The 27924-nt window shown below is 42.4% G+C and overlaps 2 protein-coding genes across 6 annotated transcripts in view; both read left to right on the top strand.

Moving 5' to 3' along the window:
- Window positions 1-16: 16 nt before the first annotated feature.
- Window positions 17-16348, top strand: nox5 (NADPH oxidase, EF-hand calcium binding domain 5). 4 transcript variants are annotated; one of them, XM_040132726.1, is made up of 17 exons: window positions 17-50; window positions 1651-1790; window positions 1938-2088; window positions 3494-3704; window positions 4333-4570; window positions 5638-5791; window positions 5930-6102; window positions 7416-7598; window positions 8611-8743; window positions 9736-9875; window positions 9983-10183; window positions 10268-10312; window positions 10902-11026; window positions 11972-12056; window positions 12189-12288; window positions 15651-15817; window positions 16149-16348. In XM_040132726.1, exons 2-17 carry the CDS (start codon window positions 1671-1673, stop codon window positions 16278-16280), a joined length of 2358 nt encoding a protein of 785 aa, XP_039988660.1. In that variant the 5' UTR covers window positions 17-50; window positions 1651-1670; the 3' UTR covers window positions 16281-16348. The 4 variants fall into 4 exon arrangements, with proteins under 4 accessions (XP_039988660.1, XP_039988663.1, XP_039988664.1 ...); XM_040132729.1 differs by lacking the exon at window positions 7416-7598; XM_040132730.1 differs by lacking the exon at window positions 16149-16348 and having other exon boundaries at window positions 15629-15775.
- Window positions 16349-18891: 2543 nt separating this feature from the next.
- The window catches only part of ambra1b (autophagy/beclin-1 regulator 1b), a 30531-nt gene continuing 21498 nt past the window's right edge, over window positions 18892-27924 (top strand). Inside the window, exons 1-2 of one of the 2 annotated variants that reach the window (XM_040132698.1) lie at window positions 18892-19247; window positions 25171-25376. In XM_040132698.1, the coding sequence (XP_039988632.1) occupies window positions 25245-25376 (132 nt within the window). In that variant the 5' untranslated portion in view covers window positions 18892-19247; window positions 25171-25244. Of the gene's footprint in view, window positions 19248-19304; window positions 19463-25170; window positions 25377-27924 lie in introns of those variants that run through there. The other variant, XM_040132699.1, reaches the window with a different exon arrangement.

The raw sequence follows: 27924 nt of genomic DNA, 5'->3' as shown, positions 1-27924 counted from the left end.
GAACAGAGGCACAGTCACCGCTGAGGACGGAGCCAGTTTCACTTCAGCAGGTAAAACTTTGATCTGTTTAAGTCCTAGCTCTGATTAACTTAATTCAGTGTATTTATTGTGAAATTGGAGCAGGTTGGGATGTTATTTCACCTGCACCTGTTTTTTTATAATCAATTAAACGTTTAAGCCGTTTTTCAGGCAAAAATGAAAAAATGGATTTTTCCAGGTTCTCAAATGTGAGAATTAGCTGTTTTCCTTGGTCTTACGTCACAGTAAACTGAACAGTTATGGTTTGTATTTCATTTCATTTCATTTACTTTGGTAACAATTGGTGAACAATAACTTATTAAATACATCTGTGCACAAGATTTTGCATCCTCATAGTAGAGCACTTATTAATTCTTTGTACTGAACATTAAGCAGAAAATCATGGATTACGACTATAATAATAGTTATTTAATATATTCAGCGGTTAAGAACACTTTAAGTATGTGCTACATTGAGAAAATCAAACCTATCTATGCCATTTTTCACATCCGGTGGGACTTTGAAAATAATTAATATTATAAACAGATCTGAATCAAACAAGACAAGACATTTAATGTCAAGTGGAGCTTTAGGATGTTCTATTTTTCACTGTTTTTATAAACCAAACAAATAATCGAAAAAATAATGAACTGAGTGATGAATAATGAGAATTATTCTTAGTTGCAGCCCTAATAATAAGACCTGTTACTATTATAAATATACAATTTATAGTATATTTTACGTAACACTGAAAAGGGGTTTTTAGGGGATCAGTTGTTATGGAGGGAGAATCTGCGTTTTCTTCAGTTTTTACCGTGGTTGCCTCTGGATGGGAAATTGAGATTGTTGTCTCATGAGTTCCAGTCACAATTTGTGTGTTTGTTTTTGTCCTTTCTCTGTGCCTGAAATCTCCATGGTAACGGCCTAAATGATAGCTTTTTTTCCCTTTTGTTTTAATTTGTTGTTTTACAGGGACAATACATAGTAATCAACGTCGCTGTGAATGTGCCAGTGTTAATGAAAAGGCTCATTTTCAGCCATGTTGTATTGGCCATGAAAGCAGCAATAAAACAAACAACATGTAAAATGAGGCAGCTGATTTATGAAGCAGCTGAATCCAGGGACTGGATTTGGTCTGAACTGTTTCACTCTCCAGTTTTAAATCGGGGCAAAAGATTTTTCTGTTTGCCACTGCCTTATATTGAATTATTTTGGGATGATTTATTCATATCTTGCACTGCACTGTAATTTTTATTCTCTTGTTTAATCTGCCGTATTTTATTTTAGCCTATTTTTTATCTTCTATTATATTTTCTCTTTTAAAAAACGATTTATATTGTCTTTTAAATATCACTTACACATAAAGCTGGACATCATCAGCATAGAAATGATCAAAGACAAACTGACAATGTGCGCATAAGAGAACATGTAGAGAATAAAACAGGACCTGGGGCTGAACCCTGAGGAACTCCACAGAGGAAGTCCACAGAGAATGGTCAGACACTTGATCAGCGATGGAAGCAAAGAAGTTACGATTAGCAGAATAAGAGGAAAACCTGTACCAGATATCCCACGGCCGCCAGAAGAAAAGAATTAGATTCATAAGAATTTTTTATTTTATCCGTCCTCCAGCTGCAGCAGAGCCGGTCACCATGAGTCTGGACGAGGACGCTCGCTGGCTGGAGTGGGTCACCAAACAGTTCGAGAGCATCGCAGGAGACGATAAGGAGATCGACCTCGATGAGTTCAAAACAGCTCTCAAGGTCAAAGAGGTGAGTCAGAGGTTTTAATTTGACGAGTTTTGGTTGATGAAATGATCACTGACGTACGGGGGGCCTAATGGTGATTTCTGACACTGACCTGTGCTGTGATTTCTGTGCACGTGATGTGACGTGGTACAATGTGTGTGTTGCGTGCAGTCTTTTTTTGCCGAGCGTTTCTTTGCTCTGTTTGACTCGGACGGCAGCAGCTCCATCAGTCTGGAAGAGCTGCTGAAAGCTCTGGACCTCCTCATCCACGGCAGCGAGACCGACAAGCTCAAGTTCCTGTTTCAGGTCTACGATGTGGACGGTCAGTGCTCAAAACACAAACACATGCAAAGGGTTTTAAGATGATCTACCTGTTCGGAGGAGGTTTCCACATATGTAGGGAAAAATACGCGTTATATGAATTTACATCATTACATGTGGTGCCCACTGCAGGCCCTCAGGAAATATTTGGCAATCAAGTGTGACAATCTACTTCCTGGTGAGCCCATTTTTACCCAACCCATCTAATCTACCACCAGAGGTCGGGACAAAGACAAGACCGGGTTTACTTAGAAAATGGCGTCACACCAACGTGCTGTTCTCAGTGACTTTCTGGCCTCGTTCAGCAGAGATGCTGCTGATCCAATTGATGTTTTAGTGAAATATTGAGCTAAGTGCAGCTAAATGCAGTCAAATGCATTAAATAAATGTCTCAGATCATCCTCGAGATCAAATTCAGGTTTTATGAACACAAGCCACAACTCCCCACCCCCTGTTCACTTGGAACAAAAGAATATTGGTCATTGATAATTATTGCTCCATTTTTCTTTCTAAGAATCTCATAATGAGTCTGTATTTTTATATCGTATATTGTTTTAGATAGCTGGTAATGGCGCAGTTCTCTGGATGTTTTCGTGGTGAGACTACCCTGTGTCTGCTGTCATTAGGACGTCTGTAGAGCGAAGGCACATTTCTTTTCCCCACTGCAATCTTCCTCGTGGCTCTTGTAATTTCTGTTCGTGGCTGTTCTTCGGAGACAGAACTGACCGTCGCAGGTCAGCGTGGCTTCAGTACATCCAGCAGAACACGCGATCAGCCTCCGATAACGTGTCTCCTCCGGTTATTGGTGCGATGCTCTGAGGGGAGAGACACACCTGACATGCAAACTGCAGCCTGCTGCGTCCGCTTGATAAATACAGTACACGTGTTTCTGTTCCCCAGAAACCGACACAAACAGGCACCTGGTTGTGCACCGCGACTGGCTGCTGTCGACACTTTGTTAAAACATAATTTTTAATGACAATTAGTACATACTGTAGTACATAGTGCATAGAATCGGTGTGTAGTGTGGACAAGCTCACAAGTCATATAGCTCGAGACCAGACCTCTGTCTGTCTACATCGATTCCTACATTTCCCAGGATCCATTTTGAGAAACCCCCAACAACACGTCTGGACCTGTTGAGTCCAGAGGTGGGTTTTACCTGTGAGGAGAGAAAGAGATGATGGGTAACATAAGCACATCCCTAAGTCAGAACCCAGCCTGCCTTGCAGCTGCAGTGCATTCTGGTCTATTGAGGAAAGTTACGGTTCGGCTTGGAAAGACTGAGAACATGAGCGCAGTAACTCTGACAATGAACTTGACACACTATTAGGGGTTCAAAGATCCACCCCCTCTGAAAAGCCCTTGACGCTCCTCTTCTAGTTTAAGGTTGTTTCTGTTTGCAGGCAGCGGTTCTATCGATCCGGACGAGCTGAGAACGGTTCTGAAGTCGTGTCTGCGTGAGAGCGCCATCTCTCTGCCGGAGGAGAAGCTGGACGACCTGACGCTGGCCCTGTTCGAGTCGGCTGACAGAGACAACAGCGGCGCCATCACCTTCGAGGAGCTTAAAGCTGAGCTGGAGACCTTCCCTGAGGTGATGGAGAACCTCACCATCAGGTCAGACAACACCAGCCGTCTGCACATTTTAATCTACGGAGGCTTCACTGTGAGTTTTAAAAGGCTTTGATATCGGGCTCTCTGCATCACACTAGACTCAGGCAGCCCATTTACTTTTTTACCTGGGGAAGAAAGCGGCTGCGTCCAGTCTGCTGTAATGTTAAGAGGAAGAACAGGAGCTATTTACATGTCTATAGATCTGCAGTGAATTTCAAAGAAATTGAATTGAACACACAAACTGCTTCAACTACAACTTCAGCTTCATTGTCCCAAAGCTCACTGCAGAGATTTGTCTCACAGCAGCTAAAAGACAGAACACAAACATGCTACGAACAGCAAACACAATAAATACACAACACTTGATACAAATATGTAAAAACAACACACCAACTCACTCAGATTCAGCTCGGCGGAGAATCCTCTGACACCTGGACTTTGTCACATTGTCATTTGTTGTCAATTAATTGCTAATTATTTTTATTATCTTTAAAAGTAAACTAAACAACTAAATTGCAGTGATATCTTAAAAGTGTATTCTAGGGCTAACGTTCGCCTCAGTTCCTTCTCGTGACTGCTCCTCACCCGCTCTCGCTCTCGCCCTCTCTCTCACCCGTCCTGTCCGCCTCAGTGCTGCTAACTGGTTGAAGCCTCCTGATCTGGATCAGAAGAAGCGTCAGACTCCCCGGTACCTGACTCGAGCCTACTGGCACAACAACAGTCGTAAGCTACTGTTCCTGTGCGTGTACGCCTGCCTCAGTCTGCTGCTGTTCGTCGGAGCCGTGCTGCAGCACAGCCACGGGGGGGCCTGGTACATGGTGGCCAAGGGCTGCGGACAGTGCCTCAACTTCAACTGCACCTTCGTCATGGTACGACAGCATCTGTACAGAGGAGACAGGACAGAGTGCGTCAGTCAGTGCTGCTGGGAGGGTTCATGAGAACGGTGGTGGAAAGAAGCCGTTTACTCAGAGGACAGCTGTGTGTACTTTACTGAGTATCTGCATTTTCTGCTGCTTTATCCTTCTACTGCGCTTCAGAGGGAAATACTCTGCTTTTTACTGCACTACGCTACTGAACAGTTATAGTGACTTTTGAGATTCAAATTTTTACATCCCAACAATATAAGGAGCTCATAAAACACGATGCAGTGCTTTATCTATAAAGTACCTAAAACCGGCTCCACATTGACAAACTACAGCATTAACATGCTGCTTATTCCTAAATCAAATCAAATCAAGCAAAGAAACAGGTGAAATTCAACACACATTGTTACATTTATTTCCTTTTTGTGTGTGAGTTTACAGCGTCGTAATGACATGAAAAACATGAAAGTTATTTAACTTTTGAAAGAATTGTTTTTCACGGTGACAGGAATCTTCCATTGTCATTTGTTTATGAGGAGGTGAGAGGGAGCTTTTTCCTTTTTGGGAGGTGAATAATTGTCCTTTGGCATTTGCCTTTTGTTGAGTTATGACACAGTAAATCCACACATACAAAGACATGTATTTCACTTTATTTCTATGATTTGTTTCTGTTTTCATATTTTATAACTTCTACAGCCACCAGCCTTTTAATGTTGCAGTTTGTCAATGTGGAGCCAGTAGTAGGTACTTTCTATACAACAGAACTAAAAGTTCAATCATTTAACATAAGCGGTATGTTTTTCATTGAATTAGTATTTAAGAAGCTGCCTAAATAGGCTAAAGAGATGAGAAGAAACAAGACGTAACTGGACTGGAATTCTGAGGATATCGTTCAGTGATCCACCGCTTTGTGTCTGTGTGTCTGCTCAGTCTCCTTGAGCTTCTTTTATGAAAACCACCTCACCTAAAAATCAGCTGTTTTGGTCCAGGTCATTACTGGACTGCAGTTGGGATGACGGATTTTATTCCTTGTTCTAAATCTGGCGGTTGTATGTTTACCTTTGCGTGTGCAGGTGCTGATGCTGCGTCGCTGTTTAACATGGCTGAGGGCCACGTGGGTGGTGAGGGTCTTACCTCTGGACCAGAACATCTTACTGCATCAGATCGTGGGCTACGCCATCCTCTGCTTCACGCTGGTGCACACCACCGCTCACATCTTGAACTTCGGTACAAACACAAACACGCGTTTATTTGCACACACGAAAAGGCAAGCGGGACGCAGGCAGCGTGAGTTTTACACACAGGTGATGTTCCTCGGTGGGAGAGAACTCATCGTGCCGTGTCTCTTCCTGTCACACCTCTCAGCCCAGCTGTCAGAGAGCGGTGAGTACGGTCTGTGGGAGTACCTGCTGACCACTCGGCCGGGGATCGGCTGGGTGAAGGGAACGGCTTCGGTGACCGGAGTGATTCTGCAGGTCGTGATCTGCCTCATGGTGCTCTGCTCCAGCACGTTCGTACGACGCAGCGGACACTTTGAAGTAAGAGTCCAGGAAATTGAGGGGCAGATTTACTGAGGAAATGTCGGCTTTCACCTGCGTGCATTCAGCACCTGATTTACTAAGACAGCAGCTCAGTATGCAGTCAGCTCCTGGACTGATTCAGGTCCAGCAGCTCAGAGCGGAGCGGGTGGAGGTCGATCTGGTGTTGATGTGGGGGTTAGTACTGAGGTACTGAGGCAGCCAAACATTCACCTGAACATCTTAACAAAACACAGACCAAGTTGTTTCAGTGATGGTCGAGTTCACATCCAGGTGTGATGAACACAGGCCAAACTCCTCCACTGGATGTTACAGTGATCAGATATCGTGTTCAATAACCGTCCGATTGCTTCATGAGCTTCTAATTATCAGTTTTGAGGGAGATACAAGCTTTATTTTTCCACACCACAATCTTCCTTGCGGCTCTCGTCAATCCGTCTGCACTGTGTTGACACCCGATCCTCAGATTGGAGAATTTTCTCTGAAAAAACTGACAGTGGCAGATTGTGGGACCCTAGTAAACGAGCAGAGCATATAATCCCCCTCTGTTATCATGTCTCGTCCTCCCTTCAATACGACAGCTGCAGGAATGACACGCAAACTGTGACTCCCGCCTGCTGCGTCTGTTTGATAGATGCAGAAGCTGCACCTTAGAAACAAACACAGAAGCCTCGGTAAATCTGATCCTGAGCGCGTGTGTGCATGTTAGAGTCCGATCGAGACATCAGCAGGCCCATATTAATGGCCAGGTTCGGCTTATTGCAGATAAATAGGTATTCAGCGCATACTGTGGCCGATATGCAAACAGAAAGTGTTAAATGTCATGTCACACACATTTGGGATGAAATCGATGGACGGTTGTTTTTTCCTGCTGTACTTTCACCACCGAGTTAAATGGAAACTCCTCTTTGGGTGATCAATGAGTTGAGCTGATCCTCATGATAAATACTGTTCGTTCGCTGTTCGACGTGGTGACAGAGGATGAAGAAAAGTCTTTGAAATTAGTTTCTATTGTCTTACAGGAAATTATTTATTAACCCGGTGCAAGGGTGAAGCTTTTACACATCATGATGAATGTGACATCTTTGGAAGCAGGGTTTGTTTTGGTCATTCTGACGTCTGAACATAATTTTGAACAACAATCGTTCAGTCTTATGATATTAAGACATTTCATAGTCCTCTAATTTTGTGCGTCACGCCAGTGCACAAGGCCAAGTCACAAATTGTGCAGCAGATGATTCCGTTGTTTTCACAGGTTCATTCCAACAATTTATGCAACAGGGAGAAAAAACTGTGTGTTGTTTTTCCTGCAGGTGTTTTACTGGTCTCACCTGTCCTATGTCTGGGTCTGGTCTCTGCTCATGATTCACTGTGCAAACTTCTGGAAGTGGTTCTTGGTCCCAGGACTGGTTTTCCTGCTGGAGAAGATTGTGGGAATCGCTGTTTCTCGTATGGGAGGTCTTTACGTCGTGGAGGTGAACCTGCTGCCGTCCAAGGTGCCAAACACAGACTCTGCTGAAACCTCTGGGTGTAGTTATTATTCCACTCCCATTATATTCCAGACACCACCATAAGCAATTGTTGAAAAAAGACCAAACCTCAGTACATGTTAACCAGATCACCTGTGAGTGACGCATTTCTGCAGGATCATGTCACCTCACACATCTTTCAGCCGCTAGGAGCCACAATTAGCAACGTTACCGGACATAGACTTTCAAATTTAAAGGGTGAAAGGACACGTTCAGAACAAGCCCGTGCAAATAAAGCTCGACTGTGAAAAGTGTGTGTTGAAGCAGACTGTGAGACCAAACATGCCCATTTTTAACAGTTTCATCCCAGAGCTGAGAGGTAAGGACCACGAAACCTCAGTAGCTGAAGTTGTCATATCAAGCTACCAACAGAATAATTGTAGAATCAGTTACACAACAAGAGCGAGCAGTGGAATCAGCATTTTACTAATACAGTGAAAAACTCGCCAATGAACACTTGAGATCGGCGACTCTGCCTGGCCATCACAGCTTTTGTGCCCGAGTTCAAAGATCTGGTTACAAAACTAAGGTGCGACGTCTCCCATTAACACAGAAATGGGTTTTGTCAACATTGGTTTGGAGCTTAATCCACCCTCTCGGGACCTGTGGCACCGTTCCCGCGTACTCCTGGTGTAAACTGTGTGTTACCAGCTGATTTTCACGCCTTCTTGCCGGAGGGAAAATATTCTGACGGAGCCAATTGGAGCTCTTTCTATGAGCAAAACACAGCCATTTGTCAATATCACATTCGCAGCTTCACTTTTGTGTGTGTGTAAGAATTTTCCGAGCTAAGACCGGGGTCCTGAGCGGGGTCAGAAATGGTTGATATTGTAGTTGTGTCACCATGGAAAGCTTGATTCAGTCAAATTAGTAAGAGCAGAATGCGACCACCGCCGGGAACCTCGTGATCAGCGCCTGCTGTGGATGAATGTCTGACATGTCTGATATTGTTCTAGCAGGCGTTTTTCTCTGTGTGCAGGTGACTCATCTGGTGATCAAGCGTCCACAGTTCTTCCATTTCAAACCCGGAGATTACGTCTACATCAACATCCCAGTGATAGCCAAGTACGAGTGGCATCCGTTCACCATCAGCAGCGCTCCAGAACAGTCAGGTACGTCTCACCTCTGTCAGACACTGATGCCTCTTTATCTGAGAGCGTGTTAGTAAAAACCATCTCCGTGCTTTTAGAAGAAAAAGCTTATCCAGATTTTGTTCAGTTAAGAGCCGGGGGCTTGAACTCTGATGTGATGCGAGAGTTTCCGTCCTCACGCATTTCTCAGAAATCTGTGTGTTTACTGCTGTAACTTGTTTTTTTTATTTTCAGAGTCAGAGGCTCCTAACGCAGGAGTTATTTTCCAGACTTCTGTGGTTTTCATAAACCTTCAGCCAGGAGACGAACCGCTGCACTGTACAACACAACACATGTACTGCAGTTGGGCATTAAACTGTCAAGTATATTGGATGTAATTCTAGGTTTTCCATTACTGCACCAAGCGCTCTTTGTTTTAATTGCAACATCTTTCTGAGAAATTTCAGTGGATTTATGGGATCGGTGGGAGTGCACCCCTCTCCAATCTGTTGTTAAAATCAAAACTTTTAAAAATGGGGCACAATTTAGGTTTTTAAAGCAATGCTAATACTTCGGAATCATCATCTTGCCAAAATAAATCGCAAGCATGCAGTATTGAATCTGAATTTTTATTCTGCACAAAGAAACCTCACTAACATGCTCCATTTCAAACCGGTTTTTCAGTAGCCGTGTCCAGGAAGGGACCCACATATTTTTAGTGGACCACAGGATTGGTTCCATCTGCTCTATGTAAATCCACTACGTGTAGAGTGGAGGATTTCAGCCCCCCAGTGGTCGTATCGGAATGACGCAGTGGCAATGTGGAAAAAAGATTCAACCCAGAGAGGAATGAGCTGAGAGCACCAATTTTTACCGGAATAGCTTGAAAGACGCTAAAACCACAAAGAAAATGTATATGTGTATACATATATGTATAATAGTGGTTTTAATATGAAGCCGGTTTCAGTCTAACCCTGTTTTAAACCAGACCTGTGTGGTAACACACCCTGACTGCTGCGACCTTCTCCCTGCAGATACCCTGTGGCTGCACGTCCGCTCGATGGGTCAGTGGACCAACCGACTGTACGAGTACTTCAGACAACCAGAGAGTCGGCCCGTCACCCCCAAGACACTGGCCACCAGCCTGAGGAACCGCAGACAACTGAAGGCCCAGGTTCAAACACACACACACACACACACTTCACTGTAAATCACTGTGTCTGTCAGCCAGGTTGTATTAAATGATGTTTAAAAGCTCTCCTCCTGGTGATTTCTTTGCAGGAGGAGTTGTTCAGCTCTACAGACTGTAACAGAGCTGTAGCGTCTAATGAGGATGATGCCATCGAGCTGACGATGTACCGACAGAACGGCTCCCGGTCCGGTGTGGCCCCGGTGTCGGTTTCTGGGGCTCAGGGGCCGGCGGAGCCTCTCCCAGACGAGCTGGGGCCGGCAGAGAGAGGAGAGGCTCCTCCGCTCAGGGAGGTAAAGAAAAGGGCTGCGGTCTTCAGTATCTTTTTATCTTTTCAGGATCTTTTTTAATCAACTGGTTCTCTCTTCAAACTGCAGATTTCTGCCAAGTTTGGTGAAAACCACCGTTTCTGCAACATCAAGGTCAGAAAATGCCTCATTTACAGACACACGATAAAATCTATTGACTTTGGTGACTCCTAGTGGTAGTATCAGAAAAAGACACAGTGCTTGACAGCAACCTGTACGTTTACACGCACTCAAGAAACCAGGTTAGTCAGACAATTCAGGTTACACAACATATTTACCTGCAGTGTAGTAACCTGGCTACTGTGAATCTGTCGGTAATCAGATTTCCCCACCACCCCTGATCTAATTTTGAAAGCTTGGCTTTCTTATTTGAACGGTACTACTTACAGAAGATGCTGAAAATAATCAAATGTAAATCATATCTGCTAGATTTCTCTAATCCCCTACCCCGATTACACAAACCAGGTTTCAGGTTTACATATTACAGTTAAGAGATCAGCTTGACGAAGAGAGCCAACTGTAACTCAGTTACCAAAGTGCAGGTAAACACACTGTATGATTTCTCCTACAAACAAAAACTTCATAATAATTTAAAAGATTCTGTAACATGAAAAGTCTACATGTTGAAGACAGTGTCTGAAATGAAGCTGCAGATCTGTGATTACACACAGACGGTTGTGTGAGTGTGTATGTTACGTCTCAGTGTTACGTAGACGGACCATATGGGACTCCAACGAGACAGATCTTTGCCTCCGAACATGCTGTCCTGATCGGGGCCGGTATTGGGATCACACCCTTCGCTTCTATCCTGCAAAGCATCATGTACCGGTAAGACACCTGACTCTTAGTCCACCCGTCCTTCTGTCCAGTATCAGACCCGGTTCTATCCTGGTTCAGAGTGCAAGGGCAGCAGGTCAAGAGCTGCGCCCTGCACCTGCTTTTCTCAAGAAACTTCCTCCAGGGTCACTGACAGAAAGATGAGAAACTACATCTCCCAGCATGCCTCCGATGAACATCTGGAAAGGCTAAACGACAGCTAGTCTGGGGCAGACCCAAACATATTGGGAGATCAAGCGTCAGAGTTCATTCGTGACCTCGAAAATTAGCAACAACAGTCCCAACTCCAGGTCCACGCGCTCTCAGCTGTATCACATGGGTTTCATCAGCTACAGGGCCCCACTGGAGCACCGCGTGCCACCTACAATCAGAGCAGAGCAGACCCCTCACTGCCACGACTTCTTCTTTGCTATGAACACAATGTTGTCATCACATTAGTAAAACTTACAGTGAGATGTGGGTGTGTGGAAGTTCGCTGCTACTTTTTCTGCTTTGTAGTTTTTCACTGTTCAACATTTGTTCCGACGAAGTCATGTCTGTGGCAGCGACAGTTATGAGATGGTTTTTACCACATGGTTACTGCTGGCTCTTATCCGTACTTCTTTTCACATATTTTTGGGGGTTTAATGTTTTTTTTTATTAGACAGCGTAGAGAGAGTCACGAGACTACAAGAAATGAGGTGAGAGAGAGAGAGATGGGGACACGAGCCGAGGACATTGTGGTTCATTATAAACCCCCAGGCCACCTGGGCGCTCCCTGGGTTTCATTCTTACTGATCCACATGAGGTCAGAGGTCAGATCAAAGGGGCCGGGGCAGAGTAGACAGACACATCTTCAAAAGAAGCAGATGAAGGGATGACTTCTGTTAATAAATACATAAAACTAAGTTCATACGTAACCCAGCTTCAACTGGACGGCGTGTTCCTTCGATACAGATACCGCCGGAGGAAGCAGAACTGTCCCAACTGTAACTACTCCTGGTGTGAAAACATTAAAGACAGCGACATGAAGCTACGCAAAGTAAGAGAACACTGTACGGGGTTAGTTATCGCTGGCGTTATGGGGCATATAATATGTCGTAGTACAGTGAAACGATGAAGGAATGTGCTGGATGTGAATGGGTGTGGACATGAGTCTGTTTGGGCCCTACAGGTGGACTTCATCTGGATCAACAGAGACCAGAAGTCGTTTGAATGGTTTGTTAGTCTACTGACCAAACTGGAAATGGACCAGGCTGATGAGGAGCCAGAAGGTGAGAGAGAGACACTAAAAAAAGACAGAGACAGAGAGAGAGAAACGGAGAGACACATACAATATGGACGCCCGTGTAGACAGAGACTCAGGAGACAGGATTAGATACAGAGAGAAACTAGAGACCATCGTGTGACGGGATCACAGCAGCCATGATGCCCGTCAACATGTTGACGTTCAGACCCATGAGTCAGTACTGCATTATTACAGGAGTACTCGGTAGTCAGTACTGCATTATTACAGGAGCAGTCAGTAGTCAGTACTGCATTATTACAGGAGCAGTCAGTACTTCATTATTACAGGAGTACTCGGTAGTCAGTACTGCATTATTACAGGAGTACTCGGTAGTCAGTACTGCATTATTACAGGAGTAGCCAGTAGTCAGTACTGCATTATTACATGATTCCTCAGTAGTCAGTACTTCATTATTACAGGAGTACTCACTAGTCAGTACTGCATTATTACAGGAGTACTCGGTAGTCAGTACTGCATTATTACAGGAGCAGTCAGTAGTCAGTACTGCATTATTACAGGAGCAGTCAGTACTTCATTATTACAGGAGTACTCGGTAGTCAGTACTGCATTATTACAGGAGTACTCGGTAGTCAGTACTGCATTATTACAGGAGTAGCCAGTAGTCAGTACTGCATTATTACATGATTCCTCAGTAGTCAGTACTTCATTATTACAGGAGTACTCACTAGTCAGTACTGCATTATTACAGGAGTACTCGGTAGTCAGTACTGCATTATTACATGAGTAGCCAGTAGTCAGTACTGCATTATTACAGGAGCAGTCAGTAGTCAGTACTGCATTATTACAGGAGTACTCGGTAGTCAGTACTGCATTATTACATGAGTAGCCAGTAGTCAGTACTGCATTATTACAGGAGCAGTCAGTAGTCAGTACTGCATTATTACAGGAGTACTCTGTAGTCAGTACTGCATTATTACAGGAGCAGTCAGTAGTCAGTACTGCATTATTACAGGAGTACTCACTAGTCAGTACTGCATTATTACAGGAGTACTTGGTAGTCAGTACTGCATTATTACAGGAGTACTAGTCAGTACTGCATTATTACAGGAGCAGTCAGTAGTCAGTACTGCATTATTACATGAGTAGCCAGTAGTCAGTACTGCATTATTACAGGAGCAGTCAGTAGTCAGTACTGCATTATTACAGGAGTACTCGGTAGTCAGTACTGCATTATTACAGGAGCAGTCAGTAGTCAGTACTGCATTATTACAGGAGTACTCACTAGTCAGTACTGCATTATTACAGGAGTACTCGGTAGTCAGTACTGCATTATTACAGGAGTACTCGGTAGTCAGTACTGCATTGTTACAGGAGTACTCGGTAGTCAGTACTGCATTATTACATGAGTAGCCAGTAGTCAGTACTGCATCATTACAGGAGTACTCGGTAGTCAGTACTGCATTATTACATGAGTAGCCAGTAGTCAGTACTGCATTATTACAGGAGCAGTCAGTAGTCAGTACTGCATTATTACAGGAGTACTCGGTAGTCAGTACTGCATTATTACATGAGTAGCCAGTAGTCAGTACTGCATTATTACAGGAGCAGTCAGTAGTCAGTACTGCATTATTACAGGAGTACTCGGTAGTCAGTACTGCATTATTACAGGAGTAGCCAGTAGTCAGTACTGCATTATTACATGATTCCTCAGTAGTCAGTACTTCATTATTACAGGAGTACTCACTAGTCAGTACTGCATTATTACAGGAGTACCGTAGTGTCAGTACTGCATTATTACATGAGTAGCCAGTAGTCAGTACTGCATTATTACAGGAGTAGTCAGTAGTCAGTACTGCATTATTACAGGAGTACTCGGTAGTCAGTACTGCATTATTACAGGAGTACTCGGTAGTCAGTACTGCATTATTACAGGAGTACTCACTAGTCAGTACTGCATTATTACAGGAGTACTCGGTAGTCAGTACTGCATTATTACATGAGTAGCCAGTAGTCAGTACTGCATTATTACAGGAGCAGTCAGTAGTCAGTACTGCATTATTACAGGAGTACTCGGTAGTCAGTACTGCATTATTACAGGAGCAGTCAGTAGTCAGTACTGCATTATTACAGGAGTACTCACTAGTCAGTACTGCATTATTACAGGAGTACTCGGTAGTCAGTACTGCATTATTACAGGAGCAGTCAGTAGTCAGTACTGCATTATTACAGGAGTACTCACTAGTCAGTACTGCATTATTACAGGAGTACTCGGTAGTCAGTACTGCATTATTACAGGAGTACTCGGTAGTCAGTACTGCATTGTTACAGGAGTACTCGGTAGTCAGTACTGCATTATTACATGAGTAGCCGGTAGTCAGTACTGCATCATTACAGGAGTACTCGGTAGTCAGTACTGCATTATTACAGGAGCAGTCAGTACTTCATTATTACAGGAGTACTCGGTAGTCAGTACTGCATTATTACAGGAGTACTCACTAGTCAGTACTGCATTATTACAGGAGTACTCGGTAGTCAGTACTGCATTGTTACAGGAGTACTCGGTAGTCAGTACTGCATTATTACATGAGTAGCCAGTAGTCAGTACTGCATTATTACAGGAGCAGTCAGTAGTCAGTACTGCATTATTACAGGAGTACTCGGTAGTCAGTACTGCATTATTACAGGAGTAGCCAGTAGTCAGTACTGCATTATTACAGGAGCAGTCAGTAGTCAGTACTGCATTATTACAGGAGTACTCGGTAGTCAGTACTGCATTATTACAGGAGTACTCACTAGTCAGTACTGCATTATTACAGGAGTACTCACTAGTCAGTACTGCATTATTACAGGAGCAGTCAGTAGTCAGTACTGCATTATTACAGGAGCAGTCAGTAGTCAGTACTGCATTATTACAGGAGTACTCGGTAGTCAGTACTGCATTATTACATGAGTAGCCGGTAGTCAGTACTGCATCATTACAGGAGTACTCGGTAGTCAGTACTGCATTATTACAGGAGCAGTCAGTACTTCATTATTACAGGAGTACTCGGTAGTCAGTACTGCATTATTACAGGAGTACTCACTAGTCAGTACTGCATTATTACAGGAGTACTCGGTAGTCAGTACTGCATTATTACAGGAGTACTCGGTAGTCAGTACTGCATTGTTACAGGAGTACTCGGTAGTCAGTACTGCATTATTACATGATTCCTCAGTAGCCAGTAGTCAGTACTGCATTATTACAGGAGCAGTCAGTAGTCAGTACTGCATTATTACAGGAGTACTCGGTAGTCAGTAGTACTCAGTACTTACCAGCCACATTATTACCGGCCCCTCTGTTGCAGCTGGTAATAAAACCTTTGCAGAACGAATCCTGTCTCCTTACAGGCCGGTTCCTGGAGATGCACATGTACATGACGTCAGCTCTCAGTAAGAACGATATGAAGGCCATCGGCCTGCAGATGGCGCTGGACCTGCTGGCCAAGAAGGAGAAAAGAGACTCCATCACTGGACTGAGGACCAGAACCCAACCTGGAAGACCTGAGTGGGGGAAGGTGAGGACAAGCTGTCGTTCGGTGTTGTGTGTTGTTTATGTCTGACATGCAGTGTTGTAACATGTAAAGGTGCCCTGTTTTACCTTTTAATAATGCTATGTTAGAAAAGTAGAGGCGAGGCCTAATGTTTTTTCGATTCCTCTTTTAATGGGGCCTTTAAAGAAGAGGTATATATATATATATTAGATAAATACTGTATGTTAGAGCATAGTACGTTTATAAAGCAAACTGGTGATATTTTTCCATCAGTGGTTGTTGAATTTCTAGAGTGTTTCTAAAGATTGTGGTATTTTTCAGAGTTGGCTACCACGCGTAACATGTTGTGTGTCAGGTGTTTCAGAAAGTGTCTGAGGAGAAGAAAGGGAAGGTCCACGTGTTTTACTGCGGCGCTCCGGCTCTGGCTAAAGTCATCAAAGCTCAGTGTGAACACTTTGGCTTCAACTTCTACAAGGAAAACTTCTGAGGGGGTTTCCTGCTGTTCAGCACGCAACTCCTGCTGTACCATCCTGTGTGTGTGTGTGTGTGTGTGTGTGTGTGTGTGTGTGTGTGTGTGTGTGTGTGTGTGTGTGCGTGTTTGTGCCTTTACTTTGTAGCCTGTCTTTTTTTCCCAGCTGCTCCATGACATCCGTCTTTGTTGTGTTTCCACCTCGTTTCCTGCCGCAGTTTGTTGGACAGTAGGAGATTTGTGTTAGCTGTTAACTCATATATGCACTGGTGTGGTTTTATGGTTTCAGTAGTGACACATCACTTATATAATGTACCAGTGTAGAAGATCTATCCGATAATAATGTCACATGTCTTCTCTTCTCATTAAAGGAAAATCCCCTCTGATCTCCTCATTGATCCGACCAGTCTCTTACATTCAACACAGTTGCAGGTTTGGGTTTCTTTAACCAGGAAATTAGTGTTTTAACAACAAAAACTAGTGGAAAAATAGTCAAAGTTCATCATCTAAACACCTTCCTCATCCATTCAGTTTGTCTCCAGATATTTAAGAGTATCACGGAGACAGCTGCGAGGCTGTTATTACATAGACTCGTTATCCACCAGAAAACAAAACTGTTGAGTCGATAACAGGCAGGTTTATTGGTATTGCATCGTTCAACAACAAGGCAATTCAAAGTGCTTTACAGAAGATGTACGAAGAAGCACAAAACAGCATGAAAAGTCATATAAATAGGATTTAAAAAGAGATGTTTTCAGTTTGTATATGGTCCATCAATTGGTCATGTGACTTTTGAAGAGGAATATACATCTTAAGCCATTATATTTCACATTTTGTTTGATTATTGATATTATGCTATTATTGTAGGTATGAAAGCCCTGTTTCTGCTTTTACTGTTGACCTGATGACAACTACTATTCAATGAAAGAAGATGTAGCACATCACTAAAAATGGCTTTCTCTTTCCTCATCACCCAGCACTCAGAGATCAGCCTTTAGTGTTGAACTGCAGGCTTAGAGGACACATTTACTGTACTGATCACTTATAATGAAAAGTAGAGGCTGTTAGAATACTCTCATCTCAATGAATGAACGTTTGAAGAGAACTTGTATTCGAAGGGGGGCTGCCAGTTCCCTCTGAAACGTAGTAAAGTACAGTTAAAAAGTGTGGAAATGAAAATACTCAATTAAAACAAACTCAAATGCATCTGCAGTATCTGTTGACGCCACTGGGAAGCGCAGGTGTCTCTGTCGGCCTCGCACACGCATGCGTCTGCCCGCATCACTGCAGCGAAAGTGCGCAGCTCTGCAGGAAAGACGACCTGCCACTTTGAGCCTCGTCTGACCTCTGTGAGGAATGTACACCTTCACATAGTATTCTGCTTCACTTTGTGTTGTTACAGCCTGAATTCAAAATGCATTCAGGCGTGTCTGTCCATTCCATACAAACTTTTATTATCAAAGATTAAAAACAGGTTTTCTGGAGTTTTGCGATAAAAATAACATTTATATATTTAACATTCTCACATCTGTGTTTCGAGATTTTTCCACCATTTAAACTTGGCAGGAGTTTGGTATTGTTGAATCGAAACATATGGTAACAGCTTCCTTCAAGTCATTTCTCAGATTTTCAGAGGGAGTCGTTCAAGTGGGAGCTTTGGATTCCCAAAACTCCCACAAATTCGAGGTACCTGCACTTTACTTGAGTACTGCTACCTCACTTCAGTGAAGTGAGAGGGAAGTATTGTACTCTTGACTGCTTTACATGTACCTGACAGCTGCAGTTACTTTGCAGATGCAGATCATTAAAACAAAATCTAATCAACAACTAAATTATTATGATAGATTAAACTACCCAGCAGTGTATGGACTAGTTAAGAAGATCAGCTCCACCTTTACCAGCTTCAGTACTGCATCAATAAGTACAATCCAGCAATATGATATATTTCATCTTCTGGTACTTCTGGTACTTTACGTATATTTTTTGCTAATTCTTCTGTACTTGAGTAATATCTTAAATGCAGGACTTATACGTGTAACAGAGTATTTCTATACTGTGGTACTCAGATATTTTTCTTAAGTAAAAGTATGAGTACTTCTTCAACCACCGGTAGTTATAGTATTGCTGTTATTTGAGGATGTGACTGGTGGATTTTTGTGAAATCCAATGAGCAGTTTGATTAGGACCAATCACTGATTGATATGATTAATCCGTGGATGCGACCATGTTCATTTCCTTTTTAACATTGTGTTTAATAAAAATGATTGTTTCGTGAAATGTTTTAGTTCACGATGGATTCAGTGAATTCAATCTAAGCAGTTGGATTAAATTCTCTCTCTTCGTGAATAAAATCAGTTTCACTTCTTTATAAAAGAAAAAAAAAAAAAAGATCCGGACTAATAATAGCAATTATTTCCAGGGTTTTCTAGTCGATGTAAGAGTAGCCTCTTGCTGCTTGTGCAAATTACATTATGTTCCAGTGGATTTAACTGCATTCATATCGCAGAAGAATTAAGAAAACGTCTATGACTACTAAGAGTATTTTCTTTATTATAATTATTATCATTTCCTCGCCGCATTACATCATAAAAACCCTGATTTTGGTGAATGGAGGTTTGCGCTACGCTCCGTTCGATTCGTTGTGATCGGTGCTCTGCTGATCAGCCTGTGTATGTGGCTAACTAGCAGCTAGCTAGTTACGCAGTAGCAGTTCGGCGTCGGGCAGCTAATAAAACATTGGACCAATGCCTTAGAAAACCATTTTTCTCCGCATCCCTCTGATAATATGAATGTTGTCCATTGATGTCAATGGACGCTGTTCATTAGATTAACCGTGAAACACCGATGTTAGCGTCAGACATCTTATTATTTGCAGCGGCCACATTTTCCGTTTTTGGCCGAGCTAGCTAACTAGGTAGCCTACCTCCTGTTAGCCTGTTAGCACGCCTGTGATGGCTCAGCCGGAGAGCGACTGGAGAAAGGAAGGTAGGCCACACTCTCGGTTTTTATGTCCTCTTTTTAGACCAGTGTCGTCGTAACATATGTTAATACTGTGTTTACGTGCGTAAGTACACACCAGTCCTATTAAAATCATAATTAACTCGGAGCTTCTTTTTCCAGGTCGTCGGCTTGTTAGCTGTATCCGGAACGGGCTAATGTAGCTCCTCGGCTAACATCTCCTGATTTGACTTTTTTAACAGGTTGTTAACGATTGTGTGAAAACGAACCTTTGATTCGGAGTCGTGTTGGTCCAAGTACAAACTATCAGGCTGAATGAAAGAACGCGTATAACACGACAAAGTTTTCAGTCACTGATCTCCGCCTGTTTTTGTTTTTTTTGTTTTTTTTAACGGATATAAATGTTTGTTTTGGTGTGGCTTCAGCTCAAACGGATTAAATGTCTCCATTCATACGGTGTTCATTTAATTCAGTTACTGTGTGAAGACTTCAGACAGTTTGACTAACGGTGTAAAATAATCAGCTTGTCGCTGCCTTGCTCAGGGTGAGAGAGAATGATTAGTGTCGCCGGTAATTAAATTGCGCCTATGTTTTATGTATTGGATATGTTGGCCGTGGCAGCAGTGAGTATTTCAGGTGCAGGTATTGCACTGCTTTGGTCTTAGTATGGAGATTTTGACAGTGTAGCTGTTTTCTATGGTACAGTCTCAATGGGTAGAGTTGGTGGAGTGTCATTGCAGGGTGGCTGTTTGTCTTAGGGATATTCTCAAACTGAAAATTTCAATTTAATTTGTGTTGAGATGAAAAACCTTTTTACGCCAGACATTGCATCTGGGAGCGATGTATTGATTTAGGGCTTCAACTGACTGTTGTTTTCGCTGTCGATTAATCTGCAGGTTATTCTCTTGATTAATAGATTATTTTCGTTTTGCCAATGAATCGTCAGAAGAAAATGCCCGTTATGATTTTCCACAGCCCAAGGTGACATCTTCAGATGGCTTGCTTTGTCCGACCAACGTCCCACAACTCAAAGATGTTCAGTTTACTGTCACGTACGACAAAGAAAAGCATCAAATCTTCACAATTGAGAAGCTGGAAACTGCTGGAAGAAAGCAGGAAACTTTTTTTATTTTTACTTCGAAAATCTTAGATAAGAATCTCTTTAAGACTCATGTCTTCCGAGAGCACCTCCTCTCCTAGCACCCTAACATGGCTAACTTGAACTTCCTGCGCACTTGTTTACCTGATCTCCTTGCACTTTGTCTTATTGAACAGATTTAGTACTTAATGCTTACTCCAAGACTTCCTGCTGCGCTGAAGCTTGGCCTCACTTGTAAGTTGCTTTGTATAAAAGCATCTGCCAAGTGACTAAATGTAAATGCAGAAAATGCATACAACAGTTTATGTTGGTGTTGTTAACGTCAGCGTTGATTCATGTGCACTGTCACATAAATAAATAACTAAAATGATACTCAGCAGAGCGCCTACCTTCGCCAAGGCGAAAAACTCCCTATCTTGCAATGTTAAGGAAAGTGATTAAAAAAACAAAATTCCTGGATCTGCCTCTTTAACTGGATCCACACTAAAATGTAATGGGTTTTTCCCTGGCCCAAGTCCCATGCCTCAACCAAGTTTGGTGGAAATTGGTAATCCTGCTGACAAACCAACAAACCACCAAACAGATGCGGGTCAAAACAGAACCTCCTTGGCGGAGTTAACAAAAATTTTATAGACTAGAGCTGCAGCGGTTAGTTGATCAACAGAAGAGTCATCTGCCGCTATTTTGATAATTGATTTTGTTGATCATTTTTTTAAGCCGAAAAAGCCAAAAATTTGCTGTTTCCATCTTCTTATTTGTGAGGATTTGATGCTTTCTTTGCTGTGCAGGACAGAAAATTAAAGCTCGTTGGGTTTTGGGCTGATAATCAGACAAAACAAGACATCTGAAGACGTCACCTTTGGCTGTAGGAAGTTATGATGGGCATTTTCACCATTTTCTGACATTTTATAAACCAAACTACTAATCAGTTCATTGAAAATTTTATCGACAGAGTAGTTGAAAATGAAAACGTCCATTATTTGCAGCCCTAGTTGAATTCGCAGTCTTGTTGAGTCATCGATGTTTTTTTTTTCCCTTGCACTTTATTTATCCTAGTGAAAGTTGATTGAACTCCACTCTCCCCTCAGCCCCAGTCTCCTCCACATTCATACGGATCCAAAAAATTCAAAACATTCACAGTGGGAACTGAGCAGTTTGACCGCAGAGCTCTGCTGCCTGCCACCGCGCTGCTCCACTGGACCAGGTGGGATCAAGGACAGTCTGATGAAAGCTGCTGAGAGACTGGACCTTATTAGCTTGCGCCCTGCCTTGATTTTTTTTTTTTTTTCCCCAGCCAGTCTGGCGATCCAAACGTGTGCTTTTCAAATTGCAAGCCTTTTTCTCTAACCTTCAGACTGCTGCTGTCATAGACATGTTGTAACTAAATGACATGGCAAAATCTAAAAGCAGTTTGTGACGTGCTGTGTGATGGAGCTGCAGTGCAACATAATGTGCTCTCTGTGGATTGTGGGAAGCCTTTGTGATCTCAGGAGTACGTTGTTGTTCTTTGTTTGGTTGTCTGTGTTTACTGGGACTGCACTGAGGTCCAATACATGTGGTTTTAAACGGTAAAATGCAGACGCAAGCTCAAGACTCAACTCAGATTTCATTGTTTGTAATAATGACCTCACCTTCAGTGTTCGCTGTATAGTTTTAGCAAACTCGCAAAACTGCTCAGTGTTTGCAGTGGATGTGAAAGCTGCAGTGATTAGTTATTTTATCGACAAGTTGATTGATAGAAAATTATTAGATAATTGACTAATCACTTTTGATCATTGTTAAAGCAAAAACCCCAAATTTATGGTTCCAGGTTCTCAAATGTGAGAATTTACTGCTTTTCTTGGTCTCACATTACAGAAAGTTGACTATCTTTGGGTTTTGGACTCTTTGTTGGACAAAGCAAGACATTTGACGATGTCACCTTGGGCTCTGTGATACTGTGATCGGCATTTTTCACTGTTTTCTACTCTTTTTATAAACAAAATGATTAATCAAGCAAAGAATCTCCAGATTGATTCATTAGAAAAATAATCATTAGTTGCAGGTTTAATGGAAATGTTTGCAGAAGCTCTGATTTTAAATTTCACCAAACCAACACTGTTTTTTTTTTTTTTTTTTTTTTTTGCAGCGATTTAGCAACATGAAAGTCATAACAGCCTTTCTGTGTTACAAAATTATTGGGCTGCCCCTAACCATTATTTTCATTATTGTGTAATCTGCCAGTTATTTTTGATAACCCATCACCGTTTCGTACAGTCGCAGGTGATGTTATCAGATGTCCCGTTTTGTCTGAATAACAGTCCAAAACCCCAAAATATCCCATTTATTGTAACGCACGACGAAGAAAAGCAACAAAAAAAATTGTCACGATTTTGGCATTTTTGCTTGAGAATGACTTCCGCTATTAGAAAAATAGTTGCCGAATAATTTGCTGTTGGTCCACTAACAGTTGCAGCGCTACAAAAATATAACTTCAGAGATCCAGCACTCCCTCTGGGGAGGTTCAGATCTGATTCATGCTGTGATTTCTGGCAGCACATTAACTGAGGAAATGATCCAAAACTGTGAGGAGTAGCTGTAAACAACCCAAACCAGCCTGGGCGGACACTGAAGTCGGCAGCACACTGTAAATTAAATGTCTCTGTCAGTTGAGGCAAACTGCAGGTTTGCCACAAATATTAAGTTCTGAACGTGGTTGTAATTGCTGCTGTGTGCGCAGACTGGCTTGCCTCTGATGTTGTATCACCCGCAGTTGGTTAACAAGGTCATGACTGGCTCACTTCTGTTTCTGTTGTTTCCATCATTAGCTCCACTAACAAATCCCCAGTTAGTTAATGTTTGGTTCCCCACTGAAGGGTGAACCACTCAAATCCTGGAACATTCAGTCAATGAATTGACTAGTTGATGGACAGAAAATCAACCGGCAACTACTTTGATAAGCGATTACTTGTTTAAGTGTCTTTTAAAGCAAAAGACACTGTTTCAATTCTCAAATGTAAATATTTTTTGGTTTTCTTAGTCCTCTCTGACATGACTAGACGTCTGAAGACGCCAACTTGGGCACTTGAAAACTGTAATGGTCATTTTTCGCTATTTTCCGACATTTGTTTCCCCTGGTTCAACATAACAAACCGAGGTTATTTATTCATTTAAAATAACTATTTATTGTTTGGGAAACTTTAGCTTAGCAAGCACTAACAGACATGATCCTGCCGTTCCTGAGCAAGTGTATCCCATCTATGCTCATATTTACACTTACAACATCACTAGTGTCCGTCACCAGCATTACACTCGAGGTTTGATAGAGTTTCATCTGCTGCTATTTCTCAATGGGTAAATAAATGAAACTTTATTTTTATACCTTGTTAGTGCAACACTATCAATTGCGCATGAGAAACGAAAATCATCAAAAGTAACATTGAAACAAAGAAAACTAAAATTTTAAAAACAAGTAGATAATAAGAAAATGAATTCTGTTTTATTTAACAACAATGAATAAAGGACCAAGTAAAGAGAAAAGGAGAGAGGGGGAGATCAGAAATCTTTTAATGGGTCACCCTCTTACGAATACCCATCTACCAGTTTGCCTGCTGTTCCGGCATCAAGGTGTAAATTCCACTTTGAAAATGAGACATGTTTTCAGTTGAGACGTGTCCCCATCAACACGAGGTATTAGCTACAGGCTATCTTACAGTGAATTTCGTGTTGCTTCGTGTGGCTCACCGACATTCAGTTTCTCTAATGGAGGTCCCGGGAGCAGGACTTTTCTCCTCGTAGGAAAACTGCCAGAAATGCCAGCGTGTAGACCTGATCACGGCCGAGGCTCTGACAGGAATCTTTAGCAAATATTGCAAGTATGAAGCTGGTGGTCCATTCATTCATTTTCAAAAACAAGATCTTACAGCTAAGATCTACTGTCATTCCCATTAGTTGTAACCCCAGAACCCCCAGATATTCAGTTTACAGTCAGAGGAAAAAACTAAGAAAAAGCAAGAATTGTAACTTTTGAGAAGCTCGAACCAGTGATTTCTTCTTAAAAGATCCATCTGCTATCAGAATTATTGAAAATTAATGTTTTGTTGAACTAACCAAATAATCGACTGATCACTTCAGCTCCATATGAACCTTTATGTATAAAGGAATAAATTATATTTTTATTTTTTTATTTATTATTTTTTTCTAGAGCTGCGACGACAAGTCGATTAATCTATTACTAAATCGTCAGAAAATTAATCGGCGACTATTTTGATAATGACTTAATTGTTTTGAATCATTTTTAAGAAAAAACCTGCCTAAATCTCTGGTTCCGGCCTCTCAATTGTGAGGATTTTAGTTTTCTTCTAATTCTCTATCATAGTAAACTGAATATTTTTGGATTTTGAACTGTTGGTCGGACAAAACAGGACATTTGAAGATGTCACCAGGGACTCCGGGAAACCAAACAATTAATCGATTAATTGGGAAAATAATTGAATAATGAATCGATAATTCAAATAACCACTAGTTGCAGCCCTAATTTTGAACATTTTAAATCTTTTTAGCATTCGAATCTGGGCTTTAATTTAAAATCTGACTGTGATTTTACTGAACAGACTCTTCGGGGATGTTTTGGGTCTAATCTTGATCAGGCCTGCTACACCAGTTCACCTCTCTAATCTCATCCTCCCTAAATTCACTACATATTACAGTGTCACATTGTCAGATTAACTAAATTTCTTGCAACTGTTTCTTTGTCTGTTTTTGGCTAAGTTTGTGTTGGCTTTTTTAAGCAACATGACCCGTGGTCGTGACACTGTGGCCAACTTCCTCTCATGTGTATTCACACTGAACAACTGCTCTGCTCTCCCCCAGCCTAAACTCTGCATGGCGACGGACTGGCAGCAGTGGGAGTGAGCAGCCAATCAGCCAAGGCCACCGGAAGAATAATGGCGTCCCGTCAGAGGAACTCGGTCCGGATCCTGTCCAACCGGGAGCGAGGCTCCCAGACCTTTGGCTCGCAGCGGCTCCTGCAGCTGCTGGTGGAGGAGAAAGTCCGTTGGATGAAATGGCAGAGTCAGGTACTGAGAAAGAACAGGGTCTTACGCCCGGTACCTCGTCTCATCGCCTTTGCTCGTATGATTTTAGTACAAAACAAAGGTGAATTGTTCATTTCTTTCTTTATTACTGAGGCCATAGTTACAGGTGCTGTCTTAGTGGACTACATTAAACTGTTTTCTCCTTCCTCTTTACAAACACGAGGGGGTCAGAATTATAGGAACACCTCTTAATCTAATGCAGTCCAGTACGACACCATCACGAACAAACTCTAACAAAAACTCAACATTATAAGCATCGAAGCAGCAGACATTGTAGCAGAACAGTTATATTGGCTTTTATTAGACTGTACAGGTGTAGTACCTAATAAAGAGGGCACTGATTGTACATTTGTAGCGCTAAAGAAAGTTTGATTAGTGGTTTAAGACACTTACAAGAAAACATGCCAAATATTTGCCGGCAATTTCAAGACATTTGCACATTTCAGTTTCTTCCCACAGGTGAAACAAAACCTTTATAAGTTCTTAATTACGCTTTGCTTAATTTTGAGAACACAATAGAATGTCAGCAGACAATATTATGTAATTATACCTAAATCTTCACGTTCCGCACGTGGCGATTGACAGTAGCTAAAAGTATAATGTAAGAATCTGCTGCTGTCGTTTCTTCAGCTCCGACTGACACAGCAACAGGACAGATTGGGATAAAGACCGGATAATATTTTAAAACCAAAAACTGGGTGAAATGCAGTTCGGTCTGGTACTGTGTCCAACTGAGCCTCTGCCAACAGCGGCCGTGCTATCGCATTACCACAAGCTGCTTCATACATTATTAATGTTGTTCTAACTGTGGCTCGCTTCAATTTATCCTTCTGTTTGTTAAGCCGGGCTCAGTCACTGGTGTATTTACCAACAGTCAGTCGCTTTCTCTCTCCACCACCTCCAGTCTGTCCTCTCTGCACCAACACTGGTCTTATTGTGTACGTACCTCTAAAGCCCAGCTCAGACCACGAGACTGTTCAAATGTTGCCCAGTGAGGCCTTTTCAGAAATATGTCCAGTCTCTGTGCTCTTCCGCGAGGAAGGTCTTCAGCCCAGGCTGTAGGGCAGAATAAAGACGGAGGAGGAGTTGCATACAACCCAGATCAGTCTGTCAAAAAATGTTTTTGCCATTTACTGATTTAAAGATAAACTAACAAACAGCGCTGTGGTAGTTGGTCTCCTGCTCCAAGCCCAGTCTGAGTGGTCCGGGTGAATACATTACTCTCCACCTAGGTAACACACCTGCTGCTTTGAAAAAGCGGGAACGACAATGACGTTATTATATATTAGATAAAGACAAAACAACACAGGTGGTTGTTTCACAGTAACTCGGGCATTAGCATGAAGAAAAGCAAAACAAATCTGCTGACTGATGAAGTGAGAGCTACGTCCTGAGGTAACCCTTCACATTTCTGTGATTGATCACTGCACCGTCCAATGACACATCCAAAATAACATGATTTTCTCATCCTCCCATAGCCAAATGACATGTCTGTTCAGTTGGACATCCGTGGACAGGTCACTTTCTCAGTGGGAGTAGCCACTGCCCATCTGACCGAGTTGCTGCAGCAGTCGATTCCTGTCTCTGAATCACTGTCTTGGACAGAATTTTTCAGCTCATCATCTGTTGCAGCTGTGATTCTTGGCTGTTGGACAGATTTTCTCCCTGGTTCATTTCTGCAGTAAAGACGGAGGGAAACGTAAACTTATTTAAAACAGAAACTCCTGCAGGTTAAACTGGTCTAACTTAACCCTTTAGGTGCTGACTAACAGACTGAAATCACTCGCTAGCCTAGCAACCTTAAGGCTACAAACTCCCCGTAACGCGACACTGTGTAAAAGACCGTAGTTACTCTTCACTGTCTCCCTTCAAAACGAATGTCTGATGTACTAAACGTGTAATGGTCTCGTCCTCCAATGTAAGGCAACCCCCACTTTTTCAAACTTAATTTCCAAATAAAAAATATCGTCTTGTATTCGGGCCAGCATGCTATCCTTCCTCCCCAGGGCAGTAGAGAACTGTCAGCATAGTTTTTTCCGTTCATTTGGCTTACATAGCCAAAGAGCCGAATATCAGCTCTTGTTTGACACATTCTGCTATCATCTTAATTTGGTATGTTGTGGATTTCCCCCCTTTTAAGCCTGGTATGCTGTCAGATAAACTGTGCAGTGCCTCCTGGCAAGTCTTGAGTGTTGTTTGCTGGAATTTAAAAGGAGTGTGTCTAGGTTTCTCAATATCTGCTCCGTTGCAGAACACACTTTATCATTAGCATAAAGTGTTGAATGTGTGGTTTACTTAGGTTTGCTTCATACTATCATATCCAGTGTCTTCCAGCCTGAAGGTAGGAGACAGATCCCAGGATAAACCTGAGGGGTCACAAGATGTTCAAAATGGCTCTAATAAAATACCTGGGTACCGTCACCCCTAAAATTCCACAATATTAGAAGAAAAAAATCAGTTTGGTTGAACGCTCCTTAACTCTCGTCCACTCTACGACCACAACCTGTGATGGGGGGCCAGAAAGAGACAG

This window comes from Xiphias gladius, chromosome 8 (genome assembly GCF_016859285.1).
Source record: "Xiphias gladius isolate SHS-SW01 ecotype Sanya breed wild chromosome 8, ASM1685928v1, whole genome shotgun sequence".
Classification (NCBI taxonomy): domain Eukaryota; kingdom Metazoa; phylum Chordata; class Actinopteri; order Istiophoriformes; family Xiphiidae; genus Xiphias; species Xiphias gladius.
This window is presented reverse-complemented; position numbering and strand designations above follow the sequence as displayed.